At 43.5% G+C, this 15,693-nt stretch overlaps 1 protein-coding gene across 1 annotated transcript in view; it reads left to right on the top strand.

Moving 5' to 3' along the window:
* The window catches only part of Frem1 (FRAS1 related extracellular matrix 1), a 152,423-nt gene that overhangs the window by 33,658 nt on the left and 103,072 nt on the right, over nucleotides 1–15,693 (top strand). Inside the window, exons 4-8 of the mRNA XM_005352752.3 lie at nucleotides 1,240–1,541; nucleotides 3,081–3,265; nucleotides 9,254–9,577; nucleotides 10,783–10,891; nucleotides 13,345–13,476. Coding sequence (XP_005352809.1) covers nucleotides 1,240–1,541; nucleotides 3,081–3,265; nucleotides 9,254–9,577; nucleotides 10,783–10,891; nucleotides 13,345–13,476 — 1,052 coding nt within the window. The remainder of the gene's footprint in view (nucleotides 1–1,239; nucleotides 1,542–3,080; nucleotides 3,266–9,253; nucleotides 9,578–10,782; nucleotides 10,892–13,344; nucleotides 13,477–15,693) is intronic.

The following is a 15,693-nucleotide window of genomic DNA, read 5'->3' as shown; positions in this document are numbered from 1 at the left end:
TATGTTCAGCAAGTCCGGTTTTATCCCATGCTTTTTCAGACCCAGTCCAGCTGGCCTTGGTGAGTTCCCGAAAGAACATCCCCATTGTCTCAGTGTGTGGGCGCACCCCTCGCGGTCCTGAGTTCCTTGCTCATGCTCTCTCTCCTTCGGAGCAGTTGATTCTGCTGGAATCTCCTCTTCAGCCTCTTTGTCAAGCTTTTTGACTTCTCTCTGCCTTTGTTTCCTCATTGGTGAAAGGGGATGGATAATACCCACTGCAGGTTCCTATGCAGTTGGGACAGAGGCCTTACTAAAACACAGATGTGTCAGTTCAGGGCTGCACCTGTCAGGGCACACATCATTCCTGACCTCTTTCTCTTCTGCAGCCTGACAGTCCATCTCCAGTCTACAAACATCCCAGAACAGAATTGCTGGGACCAAAACAATTACTCATTTAGTTTACACGGCAGGTGATGGGCTGAACACCCAAATTAGACTTAAAGACCCATCCATTCAGTGGCATTTCTGAAGAACAAAAGTTCTTGACATGCAACGCTTCTTCACTCCTAAACTGAAGCTCCATCCATAAACTATATAGCCCTTAAGCTCTTCTATTATGCACGTGCTAGAAGAGAGACTCAGGTCTCAGCGGTCATAGATGCTAGGATGGATGGTGATCTTGAGAGCAGGATTTGGAAATCAGATAGTTAAGGAGGAAAGCGGCAAGGAAAAACATGGACTCAAAGGTAGAGATGGAGCCTTGGAAGCAGAGGCCAAAAGTCGAGGAAGAAATGGAACCAAACCCCACCCAAAGTTCATATTTTGTGATGGACAATTTTTGTTCTTAATTTGGTTTGGCCTTGATTGTATTTGAAATAGGTTCTCCCTAAATTGTGTGGGCTAGCCTCAAATGCAATCTTCATCCCAGGCTGTCCTCCAACTACTAGTAAAACTGACCAGTGAGTTTTATTAAAAAGCCCAGATTGCCTGAAAGGCCTCCTTGTCTGAGTCTGAGTGGAAGCTAGTGAGAGGGCTCAGTAAGTGGAAGGGGTATGGTAAGATACATATACTCTCAGGACCCCTAGTCTTTCTAGACTGTGAGTAGATACTCAGGATACTCAGGGCAGAATTGCCTCAGCTGGGATTGGGGACATACATCACCAGACCCTGATCGTGGAGAGCCATCTTTAAGATGAGTATGTAAGTCTCAGAAGAACCTGAGCACTGACGAATGAGCCCTTTACCCTGTTCTCTCTCCAGATTTACTGAAACAGACACCTTCATGGAAACCTTTCTCTTGCGAGTCCATCTTGTGGAGCCAGACTGTAACATCATCCGCCTGAGCAGCAATATGCTGGAAGTGACTGAATTCTACGGATTGTCCCAAGCCATTGATAAGAACTTGCTCCAGTTTGACTATGATAGGACAGCCAACTTGGACTGCACCATCAGACTGGACCCAGTGGGGACTCATCTGCCTGCCCACGGCAAGCTGGTTCTGCTGAATCGTAAGCCAGAGGGACCTCGTGGAGATCAGCCGCACAGCTTTTTTTCAGAGACCCGTATGTACCTCTTCATAGTTAAGGATACCAAAACTGACCAAAATGGCTGTAAATGTTCATCTTGCACTATGATGAAGAGTGGTGCTTAACAAATATAGGTTTTTAGCTTGTTGAACATGTAAGTTAGGGCTAGTGAGAGGGCTCAGTAAGTCAAGGTCCTTGTCACCACCTTGATCTGTTCAATGCCTGTAACCCACGCGGTGTTAGGAGAGAGCCTACACCTCCAAATCATCCTCTGATCGCAAAACTCAAACTATGATACCAATTCTTTTGGACACACACACACACACACACCAGTGGGATGGTTTTGTAGATAGGAGCCCTGGCCTCCAAGCCTGCTGCCCTGAATTTGATCATCAGGCCTACATGGTGGAGGGAGAAAACTGATTTTCCCAAATAAAAATAAAATTAAAATATAACTTAAAACACATTCAAACAACAAAAGAAAAATGTAGGTTAGTTAAGGCTGTGAATTTGGAGACAGAACCAGAAATACCTGGGTTTGCTGTTTGTTTTTAGTTATCAATGGGTTTAACCCTCCGTCAGATTAGAAAAGAGAACAGCTCTCTGTAGAGCTGTATAAAGATGGAGTAAGGGCATAGTTTGCTTAGCACAGGTCTGGTACATTATAGTGTCCATGACTTTCCAGCTACCATTATAACAACGACAGCAGTGTTGAGAGTGGATTGTTCTTTACTGAGTATTGCTGGGTTGTGTTCTAGTGAAGACTGTAGGCAGCAGACACGATTGAAATCCGGGATGATGATTGAACTGAATTCATTTAGTTACTGTATTTTTCAGTGTTCCATGTGTTAGTCAGTACACTTTGAACATTTTGAACACTTTCTATCTGTGTAGTAATATTCTAGCAACTGTGGGAAGACCTAGAGGCAGGCATATTATTGCCTGGGATTTTGGACAGAAGCTCACAGCTAAAGTTGAGCGTCAGTCATGTCATTGTGTTACCACAAGCGCTGGGTAAGAAGTAGAGTATCTGTTTCCTGTACTAAGGAAAGAAGAGTCCTTGAGCATCAGTCCCTCAGCAAGAGTGAAATACAACAGGGAGAGACAGACATTAAGAAAGACAGTTATGGGTTCAAAAACAGGCTGGTTCAAGGAGCTAAAGGAGGGTTTGCTAAGACCAACCAGGGCCGGGGAGGTGGGATTTCTGTGGGCAGACAGACAGTCCACATGAGGTTGTATAATGTAGAAGGAAATACTGACTGGACTGTGAAGTTCACAGTGAGCCACGGGCATATTTGTCAGAGATATTTAAATACCACAAAACAACTCTTTAATTATTTTTCCTTCAATCTATCTTTTGGTGCGCGAAGTCAGATGAGACAACTGGTCAACTTGCTTTTTGTCTTGTAACAAATTTTATGACCTCTCAGAACAATGACAGTCTAGTCATGAAGAAACATCTATGTTAAGAGTCCTGGGGCAGTGAGTGGAGCTACAGCCAAGGCAGGAGGATGGCTTTGGGTTTGTATGGTCACTGTTCAGGTGATTGTCTCAATGCGGTGCTGTGCTTTCCAGAGCTGAAGTGTCCCGGTGGAAGCTGTGCCCTGGGCCTGCAGGAAGTGGGGAGTCTGAGAGTGAGTTGTGAGGAGTTCCTGATGATGGGGCTTCGCTACCAACACACACGCCCCCCTTCACCCAACGTCGACTATATTGCCATCCAGCTGGAGCTCACGGACAGAAGGAGTAAAACCACGTACAAGGTAGAGTTTGGAGCTACGCATTGGTGTCCTTAGCTGGTTCGTTGGAAAGCAGTTCCAGGGGGTACCCATGCTGGTGTCTATTCAGAGGAGTTACTGCTCTATTGAGGGTTCAACCTCAGGCTTGTGGGGTGTGCCTGGAAGTGCTTCAACCAGCAGCTTAGGCATGTAAAATTAGCATGTAGTTTCCGTCTTTGTTTCTACTGTAGCTCTACAGCATGAGGAAGGGACTGGGGCTGTTTACATGCTAACTGTCTTCCACCTACATATATATACATATATACATATACATATATACATATATATATGTATATGCATGAGTGTAAGCACGCATATGCACTGAGCATTGAACCTGAAGCCTTGTGTATGGTAAGAGTGGACTCGGACACACCCTACACCCCATCCCCTCTTCAGCATTATTTATGGGTTGACCCTTTGTAAATTGTCTTTCTCCAGTGTTCCTTTATTTCTCCTTGACATCAAGGCATCTGGTCTGTAAGCCCCCAAGGCACTGAGAGGCAAGACAGCCTAGTCCCATTTCGTATCTGCAGTGGAGTGAATCACCTGTGCTTTTGAGACCTTGGGACAGAGGTCTGGGTCCCCGAGGGGAGGGGTTCCCAAAGGCTCCTCCAGCTCTCTCTGTCTTCATTTTCCTTGCCCTCCTCCTTTCAACTTCACGCTGAAATGATGACCCAAAGTGGATGCCTTCTTATGAAATATTTAGTACGCTACTCTAATGTTCACGTAGTCTGCAGTTTGTTAGGGAAATTGGGGACATAGTGTCCTGCGGATGCAGCCCAGGTTTATGCCGATGTGAGGCTATCCAGGGCGACTTTGGGTAAGACCTCCAGCGTTACTGTACGCCTTTCCACTAGCGTTTCTCTGAATAAACCCAGTCTAGTGGTGAGCATCACTACCCAAGAAATCGGTGTTTCCATAAATGATCAGAAAATGATGAAACAGGACTACAGAATCTTATGGTTGAGTCATGGAAATAAAACTTAGATGGAGTGTTGCCTAATTCATCAGCTAAATCAGCCAGGGAGCTTTGCAAAGGACAGGTTTCCCTGTCTGTTGCTAGCACTTATGAATGTTGGCGCCCAGATGGCTTGGGTTCAGACATATAGTTAATAGCCACCTGACTGTGGACTATAGGTCTCATTTTCTTCATCTTAAATGAGGGTGTTGGAACCTAACTCTTAGTAGGTGAGGGGGTTAAATGAGACAATCCTTATGAAGTGTTTGCCACAGAGCTTGGCACGTGGTAACCATATGCGTATCATTGCTGAACAGCCACCAACAGAAAGAACTCGTGGTCAGCCAGGTTGGGAATAATAGGCCCAGCTTCCTGTTCATAGCTGTGGCCTTGCTATTTATGTATGGTTGTCTTATGGCGGACAGATCAAAACTGGACTCCATTGCGCCAACACATATTGTCTGTTTGCTTTGTTAAAAAACTCTTTCATTACCAATGACTTTTTACCTCCATTAAAGATGTTAGCTGTTTTTCTTTATGATTGATTTTTTATAGTTAGTCCCTCACCGTGGCAAAGGCTTTATTTGTGTTTTTAGGTCAGTTTCATCTTTAGAAGGTAATGTCCTTCTAAATGAACTTCTTAGGATTTTTCTTTTAATTTGGACAAATCTCAAAACATGTTCATTTATAAATAATTATGAGGGCAGTGTGCACACTGGGAAAAAAGCATTGAAAACATGGGAAAATAAGAAGAAAACCAACCTGATTTTACTGATAGCTATTCTCTTACACACAGACACACAGTGAGAACCACAGGCCCCAGAGCTCATGTTGTTTCGTGGCATCGTTTTCTCTGCGAAGCCGTGAAGCTTGTCCTGTGGCTGCTTTTGTGGCTGTGTATTCTTGCTGATGGACTAAATGCCCACTCACTCATAATTTTCTCCATTACCTTAATGAATTACTTATTATCAGTATTGGGGATTGCACGGAGGCGCTCATGAGTGCTAGGCAAGTGCTCTACCCCAGACCAGTTTCTTCTATGGTTTTAAAGGTTGTTCTTTCCACATTTCTCTTTAACACCTAAGGTAAGTTTTATCACACAGCTTTTCTGCAGCCAAATCTGCAGAGCTGTTTGTTACAAGTGTGCACTAGCTCCCATGGATGTTAGAAAATCCTTTTGTGGTGTAAATGACCCACAGGCTAACTTTTTGTCCATTTCCCCACTCTTTGCTGGTACCATGCTGCTCTAACTGAAAGCCTTGACACCGCTTGCCTTTAGACTTCCCTTGGTCATTCTTGCCTCATTTTCGAGTCCAGATCAATAATAAAGTAGGTTACATTTAAAGCCTTTAAGTTGTTTGTTTAAATCAACATTAGATTAAAACCGAATTCTGTGAGGAGGAATTGATATGTGAGAACCTTGGCATGCCCAGTCTTCTCGTACAGAACATCTCTCTTTCCCCTGGACAAACGTCATTCTATGTGTCGATGGAAAGAGACTTCCCTCTGTGTGAGTCAAGCACATTTATTAAATCCAGTCTGAGAAGTTCTTGTGAAACTACCAGGAACAGAATCTTTTCCTCTTGTGGTGTCTTTTCATTGGTGATTGGTGGTAAATAGGAATGCAACTTTTTGGGATAATTTTCTTTTATCTGGCTTCTTTCCTAAATTCAATTATTTTAAGAAATTTTCAATTCTCTGGGATTCAAAAGACCATAATTATATCTTTACTAATGATGATAATTTGGGCCTTTCTTTTCCTGTAATTATTCCTTTTACTTCTGCTCTCTTCCCCACGAGTTTGACCAGAACAATACTAAATATAATGCTGCTTATAGGCATTTTTTTTTGTCTCGGGTGGTCTGTCTATTTCAGCTGTACACATTGTCCGTTTAAATGCTTCTTGCCTTGATTCCATCTATTTGAAATGAATGGGGCCACTCTGGTCCCTTTGCACATCATAAATTTGGGTTACACTTTTACTTCCAATCTTTCTATGAACCCCAGTGTCTTTTATGTGAGGTCTACATGACTGGGCATTTTCTTTCCATGATAGTTTTTTTGTAATTAAAAAAAAATATAAAATATATTATAGTAATAATGGATACATGTGGATTTTTTTCTGTCATGTTTTTTATATATTCTTGCCAGTAAAAAGGAAATGTCTCCTAGCATGTGCAAAGTCTTGGATTTGATTCTCAGTATAACACACTAGCACACACACATACACACACACCCTGCACACACACACACACGTCTTATAGAATATAGTATATTTTATTTGACCTAAATTTGCATATTTGAAAGTCCTTTCTTTCTCTTACTCCATATTTTGTTTAAATTTAAAAGTATTCTAAAGGCTGGAGCTATTCACTTAGTGTTAGGGTTTCTTTCTAGCATGCACAGGTGTGGGTTTGAACCCAAGCACAACAAGAAAGCAAACAAATGTTCTTTAACTTATATAGATCTTATTTTAAATCCAGACTTGCAGAGGGCTCTTTTGACTGCTTCTTATGTGTGGTGAAAATTGTTCTTCTGGCAGTTCCTGGACTCTATTAGCGTCGCTGGCAATTTCATTTCTAATGTAAGGCTATCAGGTTTTCTTATTTCTGATACAATCTTTCTTTTAAGAAAGTAAGTACTATGGACATATGTATCCTTTTTATCTTTTTTGACATTTTAATGAATGTATTTATTGCCCAACTGTGGTGGTGCATGCCTTTAATCCCAGTACTAGGCAGATCTCTGCAAATCTGAGGCCAGTTTGGTCTACAAAGTGAGTTCCAGGGGGGGAGAAAAATGGAGGAAGAATGCATTTATTTAGATTTTAGTTCTAAACTTAATTGGTCTCAGTGTTGAGTCCTAGACCTTTAAAACCAAGATTTATCTTTCCGGTTATTTTCCAGCACCATGCCATGGGCAGATAAAGTCCCTCTGGCATCCCAGAATGTTGCTTCTCATCACTCAGCCATGGGAAAAGGGAGCTGACTCCTCTGCTTCTCTTTTGAGAACCTCCTCTTCCCGATGTTGCTGGCCGGTTTCTGGACCTTTGGCTGGTGCTTGGGCTGGGGGATTGAGAGAGGGTACCGCAGAGGCAGATCTTACCTGCTCAGGAACTAATAGAAAATGATTTCATGCTTTGAGCTTGCCAGATATTTCAAGTTGCTTTGTTGTCTTAAGGAAATTTCCTGATTTCTCTGGAAAACTCCATCACAGAGCCTCTCCCTCTGTCCCAGAAGGGAGGGTTCATTCCTTCGTAGCCTGAGCTACCCCTGGCAATACTTTCTGCAGTCAGTAGAATATGATTTATTTCTCTAGCTTAATGGCACTAGATTTCTGACTTCTGAAGGATGGTCCCCATAGATCAGGATCCAGGATGACTCCAGAGCCAGTCCTCTGTCCCACGTGGCATGGGAACACTCACGTATCACTTGCTGACATACACAAGGACAGGTTGAATCTAAACAAGATCTCTAACTCTTAAGTCTCTCTACCTTCCCACTTATAAATGGAAATAATTTTGGACTCCCAAGTATTAAATGAGACTTATCCACCATTATTCTGCTTCTGGCAATCTAACTTCCTAAGGGGTGGGCCTTGACACAGCTCTCTGCTTGCCTTGCCTGTACAGTGTAAGGCTCTACGAGGAACATTCTCTCCTGATGCCTGAGGCAAGGGGTGTGGCATTATCCCTGTCTCAGCCTTCATGGGTTTGGGGGACTTGGCTGGGGAGTCAGCTCAGCATCCTTTTCCCCAGATAAGTCTTCCCTATTTTTCTTGATACTTTTATTTTCTATAGTGAATGAGAGTGTTTCAGAGTCTGGAGTCAACAGACTCACATACATTTTGAATATAGCGCCTTTCTTACTTTTGAAATCTGATGTCTCTTATTTATTTGTTTGTTTATTTATTTATTATGAGCTCCAGTTGAGACTGATGCAGGATGACATCTGTCAATCTTTCAGATTTCAGACTGAAGAAAAACTTGTGTGCATTTTATCCTTACGGCAGGTCCAGTATCCAGAGTTCTGGCGTGTGAAACGCTTTTGATGTTGATCACTGAGCCTGCTTCTCTCAGCAGTGGGTCACATCGGTCCCATAACAGCAAAGCTCAGGCTCGTCCTTCCCATACCCCTCACTGAGACCTCAGTGTCATGGTGCCCTTTTCTGAAGGTAGAAGATCTCTCACATGGGTCTCTCATTTGGGGAGGACGCCTTTCTGGTTTTGGTGGTCACTCACAGTTCCCTTGTCCTGTTAGGCAACTGGACAATCCCCTCCAATTGCACAGGTACCCAGGGATGAAGACAGAGACCCTTCTCCCCTCGCCTCTCCCTGCCGTCTTTAAAACCACACGACCTGAGGAGGTTACTGGTGTCTGTGCCAGACCCTGCCTGCTGCTTTACTTCCATGCTTTCATTTCATATGTAGGAATCTCGAGTTTCCATTTATAAGGGAGAGGAACATGGAATGTAGGAATTGTGGAATTGCTCTAACATACAAATAACAAGTACTGAAGATGCAAGCCAGGGCTAGGCAGAGAGCTCGGCAGGGAAGAACACTCTCTGTCCTTGTGCCCTCATTGTGGCTCACAACAACTGTATCTCCAGTGCCAGGTGCCGTCTTCTGTCCTCCGTGGGCTCCTGAATGAATGTGATGCATGTGCTCAGGCACGCATGCGCACACACACGCATGCACGCACATACACGCATACACACACACACACACACACACGCACACACACACTCAGTCAATCACACACAGAGATTTTTCTGATACTGAAGCAGGCGCTCCATTCCAAATCTTTTGCGCACACTGGAGTCACCAGGAGGCTCTCATTGCTAGTTTTCTAGTTTCCTCCTTGGAAGAATTTAGTGAACATTCCAGTGGGCATCGGGTGATTGTACATGTAGCTGGGGGATCACAGCTGGGCCATCCTCTGGGCTGCAGCTTCATTGTATACATTGCAGCTTCACTCATGGCATCCTCTCCTTTTTGTTTTTCTCTCCTTCAAAAGTCAGAGAGTGCGTGGCTGCCTGTCAGCATTAGAGTGGGCATTCCTAACCAGGCCCCCAGGGCTGCTTTCATGGCCATGTTTGTTCTGGAGGTGGACCAATTCATTCTGACCCCCCTGACGACCTCAGTTCTGGACTGTGAGGAAGATGAGACCCCCAAACCCTTGTTAGTGTTCAACATCACTAAGGCCCCGCCCCAGGGCTATGTGACCCACCTGCTGGACCATACCAGAGCCATCTCTTCGTTCACCTGGAGGGATCTAAATGACATGCAGGTTGCCTATCAGCCACCGAACAGCAGTTACCCTGAGAGGAGACATTACAAGGTAAGAAGGAAGGGAGGGGAGGCATCCAATCTGGTGGGTTTCAAATACGTATTTGATAGCCTGCTTCCATTAACTCCTGCGCCTGCTATTACACTCGGTGTCGCAGAGGAGACTTGATTTGACAAGTCATAGGGCTGCCTGAAGAGACACCAGCCTGACAGATTGAAGAAAGGTATTTTATCTTGGTGAGCAGCAGGCTTGGTCCCAGCCCATGGCTGCCATGTTGGAATCCAGGTGGTCTTCATGTGACCGTAGCTCTCAGTTGTCCAGAGAGATCAGAAGTGCACTGTGGAGTTATAGTCCTGAGGGCCATGGAAATAATGGAGACAGGAGATTGCTGGCTGTTAGCCTAGCTCCAGGTTTAGTAAGACACCCTGTCCCAGGGGAATAGGCAGAGTAGGACACAAAACACCCTCCTCTGGTCTCTGTGCACACCCAGGCTTGTACCCCTGAAGTGTACATATTCCACATATACCGTATTCTTACACACACACACACAAAATAATAATAAATAATAACACTAAAGTGTATGTTTCAAAATAGTTAGTAGAGAGGATTTGTATGTTCCATATATCGGGAAATGATATGTCCAAGAGCTGAATATAGATAAGCCAATTACCCTGATCTGATTAGGACACAGAGTGTAGATATGCGTATCTGTGTGTATACTACACCTCACAAATACGTACAATTGTGATCAACTAAAGAATTAAATACAAAAACCAAAGACAGTATCTAGGCATGAAATGAATGACCTAACAAAAATAAGTTACTTTCTATAATAAATGGTTAGTGAAATGGCTCATAATAGCCTTGCAATGGATTGTATTTAAGTGAAATTTCTAGAAAGGGCCATTGTATAGGGCCATAAAAGAGGTATTGGTGCCTGGGCAGGCTGAGTGATAAGGAGGGGAACAGTAGCAGGCACGGGGACCTTTGGTGGACCTTTGGTGCAATGGAAAAACAGTTCCCTCGGAGGTGGTTGTGCAGCTTGGTCAAATTATGTCTATTTAAAAAGGTATTTATATGATATGATTTTTTCAATTGGTTATAAAATTAATTTTAAAAATAGAATTTAAGTTAAAACAATAGAGAATAGCAACACCAAATCTGGATCCATTTTTGTCGTGTGTGTAGCCCAGAACTGACTGGACTTTAAGTCTGAATTGTCTGTGCGCAGCTCATGTGCACCTGTTTGTTTCCAGCTGGAGGTGGAGGTATATGACTTCTTCTTTGAGAGGAGCGCCCCCATCACGGTCCACATCTCCATCAGAACAGCGGACACGAATGCGCCCCGGGTGTCCTGGAATACAGGTGCGGGTGTGGTCCTGAGGGAAGCACAAGGAAGTGCACTGGTCAAGAAAAATGCTTTTATTCCACTTCATCCACGAGGCAGTGGAAACCCAGAGAGACCAAGAAGAGCAGGCAGTTATCCCTGTTCTGCTTTTACCCAGTAGCTGGTGAGAAATTGAAATCCAGCATCCTTGAGTCCTCCGGCTACCTTCCTTTTGTGTGAGAGACACCATAAAAGTGTCCCCATTCCAACAGAAATCAATAAGAGAGCGGCTGCTTGTGATATTGACTGAGAGCAGAGCCGAGAGAGAAGAGGCCTCTGGCTCAGAGTTCGCAGAGGAGTGGGAGCCAGGTGCAGCCAGGAACTCGTTCCCTGGTCCTATTTTTTGTTGGGTGGCATGGAAACCAAAATAAGTAAATAGTAGCTTAAGCAGCTTAAAAAAGAAAGAAAGAAAGGAAGAAAGAAAGAAAGAAAGAAAGAAAGAAAGAAAGAAAGAAAGAAAGAAAGAAAAGGCCTTTACACTGCCACTCAAGTCCAAGTAGACTGAATGAATGCAGTTTATATATTTAGATCAGATGCAAATGTGGAATGCAGACAGCTTCCCCTTTCTCGCTAATACCATCAATGACGTTCACAGCATACTTTCACGCGGTGCAGTAGGTCATGTTAAGAGGGATATATCCGTGTCTGATTTCAGTTTTAAGCTTAAGCGTATAATTCTGACTGTTGGGGGATAATGAGAGAAATGAAGGAATTGGTCAACCAAATGCTACACTTGTGTAGGTTACTGTGTTTTAGTGAGGAGATGATGCTCACATGCATCAAGGGAGCCCAGGTCTGGGTCTGGTTGCTGGAGACATTACAAGCCTTTTGAAAATGAATTTTTACTTATTATGAACGTGGTATCTGCTATTATTGAAAAGTTAGAAGATATATTAAATAGAAGGATAGCTTCATTACCCCACTATATATAATATGGACATTATTACTGTTAGCATTTTGATGTGTCTGTTGGCTTTTGGTTTTCTTGGATGCTCCTTTGATGTATCCCATAATTGTGCATGTGCTGTGCTGTGTGTGCACATGTCACTTCAAAACCCCTACGTCCGAACCAGGGAGCTTATTTGTATATGCTTGTCTTTCTCTTTTCACCATCCTCCCTCTCTCCCGAGCTCTTCCCCCTCTTTAGGCCCCCTTTCTCTTTTCTTCCCTTCCCTTCCTCTTCACACTTCTCCCTTTCTGCTTTATTTTTTCTTTTCTTACAGTCATAGCTGCTTTAGTCCAATTTCCCCAGGAAACAGACTTTGAGGTACATCTTATCCTGAAAAGGAAGGGAGGGCGTTAGTCTTCTCTCTCTCTGTGACAAATATCTAAGACAATAGCTTATAAAGAGGACAGGTGAGCACAGATCTAGAAATCCAGTCCACGATTAGTTGTCTCTGTTGCTTTAGGGCTGGGACGAGCTGGCACATCGTGGCAGGAACTTGTGGGAAAGTGAAGCTGTTCAGCTCCTGGCCAGGAAGCAAAAAGACAGGGTGGGGAAGGGGCTGAATTCCCCAGTCACCTTCAAGGGCGTGTTCACAGTGACTTAAGATCTGCCCCCAAGTCCTGTCTTCTAAAAGCACTGTCACCTGACTCATTACCACCACCCTGGAGACCACACCTGTAAGATGTGGGCCTTTGGGAGACATTTCACAGTCCAAGCTACAGCTATGGCTGAGCTGGTCACAACTTTTTAGTGATATATAGATCACTCTGTTGTTCTGGTGTCTCCATGAAGACACAGCCACTGTATCCGAGAAGAGTTTGAGGTAGATGAGCAAAAAGTGAGCTGTCTGTCAATTCCCAGTTCTACCGAGAGATAAGAATGTCTGATGGTGATGTAGGCCTTTATTCAGAGTCCGTGTTTTCCCTGTTAACAGTGATTGAGACTCTGCCGACTTCCTCTGGTGTACTGTGTCTGAGTGGAGGTTTTATTTCATCCCTTTAGTTGCATAAATCCATCTCTAATTAGAGTTTATACTAATGTATGTCCTATTTCGCATAGCACCAAGTGCTCTGCAGCTAACATCCTTAAACGTTGCCAGATACAGTAGCTCTATATAAGGATACTGAAGTACTGTGGATTCCCCACCCCATGGGGTATATATGTTCTCGTAAGTCATATGTAAAACCCCTTCTAACTCTTGTCTTTTAAAATCACATAGATGTAATCTCTAATAAGTTCCCTGTGGAGTCATTTAAATCAGGGACCTCTGTGAGCTTATCTTCTGCCTTCTTCCTTCAGCTGTTAGTTTCTGGAATCGTCGTGGTTCTTAAGGAATCAACTGTCAGACTGAAAGTAGAGCTCACAAGCTGTATTCAAGTTTTGTGAAGAGCATTTGAAGATACAACTTTGAGTTAGATTTATGAGTGAAATCTTCTTAACCTTAAGCAGATATGTTGGAGGACATGTTCCTATCTTTTCTTGTAGGTCTGAATCTCCTCGAGGGGCAGTCTCGGGCCATCACTTGGGAGCAGTTTCAGATTGTTGACAACGATGACATTGGTGCTGTGCAGTTGGTCACCATTGGTGGCCTGCAGCATGGGCGGCTTACAGTAAGAGGTCAATGATTTACCTGTTCAACCCACCGTTGAATACAGGGACTGTTTTCTTCCAAAGCAAATCACATCACGGGCCTAGGGAGATAACTCCGTTGGTGATCTGCTTCCCGCACAAGTGTGAACAACTGGGCTCAGTCCTCAGAGCTGATAAAAGCCTTTGAGGTGACGCAGGCTTTTAATCCCAGTCCTGGGGCTTCCTAGTCAACCAGCCTAGTCAAATCCAGGCGCTCCAGATCTCAGTGGCAGATCCTCCTCAGTCAATCAACCAACAAATCAATCAATCAATCAATCAATAGAAGGAGCTAGAAAGATGACTCAGTGGGTAAGAGCACTGACTACTCTTGGGAACCCAGGTTTGATTCCCAGTATTTACATGGTAGCTCACAGCTGCCAGTAGCTCCTGTTTCCAGGGGATCAGATGCTCTGTTTTGACCTTCACAGTGACAAGGCACACAAGTGGTGAACAGACATCTATGCAGGCAAAAACATTCACATAATAAAAATAAGTAAAGATATAAACATTTAAAAACAATAGCTACAAAAACAAGATGAAAGCGGTTAGACAGGTGGCTCAGTTTGTTACAGGCGCTTGCTGTTCTTCCAGAAGGCCTGAGTATAATTATAAACATGCACCTGGCAGCTCACAGCCATCGTTCAGCTCCAGGGGCTTCTAGACTCCCTCTTGGGGCTTCCATAGGCACCAGACATGGATGTGGTCGATAAACATATATGCAAGCAAAATACATGTACACAAAGCATTTAAAAAATCTTAAAAATAAGAAAAAGCATAGGGCCCCCGAGGAAGGAGAGTTGAAGATGACGTCTGGCATGTGAGCCTCCTCTCACAGTCACATACATATGTGGATGCTTATCCCTGTGAACACACACACACACACACGCACACACATGCACACACACGCGCGCGTGCACACACACACACTCACACACACACTCACACACACACGCACGCACATCATATTTAACAGATGTGTATCACTTCTTGGATGTCTTCCAAACAGAAATCATTACAGTCAGATAATATGGAGATATTGAATCTCAACTCTGGGGGATGCTCACATCCATTATGAACTATGTCTTTTGCTTGGTCATTACTCAAGCTTCAGGTTTGCTCAATTGCTCAATAGGTGTCCCCAGTTGGAGGGCAAACTATTTCTCTCTCATTTCTCTTTTACAGAGAAATGTATTGTAAAACAGGAAAATAAGCTTTTAAAAATGCTTCAATAATAACGATGCTATTATGTTGTTATTAGTTCCCACAGTGTCAAAGGCATGAGTCTGTAATGATGAGGATGGTAGATAAAATGGTAATAGCCCTTTTAAAAGTGGTACTCATACCCCAGTTTAAGTCTGGTTCTTATAATTCGCTAAGAGGATTTAATCCAATTATCCTCTTACTTTGCTTAATGATAAAGAAAAGAGAGAATTTTCATTTATCATTGTTTGTAATTGGGAAACTCAGAATTGAAAAGAAACAGATTACAGTTAGTTCTGCCTATTTCCAGGACAGTGGGAGACAGCTGAAAGCTGAGTGGCACTTAGGACCAGGGGTCAGTCAGAGACCATGCTATTGCGGCATCTTCATAACCAGTGTTATTTTCTTCATGGCTTTGAGCCAGGAAAAGATAGAAGGGACAAAGAAGAAGTCGTTCATCTAAGTTTGCAATCCTATACAAGTTTTCCAGAAGCTCAGGGCAATGACTTGCATGTCTGTTGTAGTAGTCTGTGCAGGAAATGAAACTCTGTTTATTAATACTGCATAAGTGGAAATTGAGATGGTAACCCATGATGCAGTGGGTTCTGGAATCATAGAGGGGAGAGAGTTCTACTAACGTTTATTAACCCTTCCCTCTCTGTCAGATACTGGGCCAACCATTCGATATACGTTCGTTCATTTTCCTCTCCTCACCTCTAGGAAATAAGATGCTATTATTGTTCCCATTTTAGAAACAAACAATCTGCAATTTTGAAAACTAGGAAGTGAGTAACTACAGCCTTGAATCAGGCTATAGCTCTGGTTCTCAAACTTTTGCCTGCACCCACCCTCTGGATGAGACTTTAGAAAAACATAGGCTATTGATTCCCATCCCCAGAATTTCTTAAGTAGGCTCAGGACAGAGGTCAAGAAGTTACATTTCTGATAATTTCCCATTTGGTGCTGATGACGCTGGCTGGAAAGATTGCTTCCCTAGGTGCTGCT

This window comes from Microtus ochrogaster, chromosome 10 (assembly GCF_000317375.1).
Source record: "Microtus ochrogaster isolate Prairie Vole_2 chromosome 10, MicOch1.0, whole genome shotgun sequence".
NCBI classification, from domain to species: domain Eukaryota; kingdom Metazoa; phylum Chordata; class Mammalia; order Rodentia; family Cricetidae; genus Microtus; species Microtus ochrogaster.
Note: the sequence above shows the minus strand (reverse complement) of the source record. Positions and strands in the feature narration are given on the sequence as shown.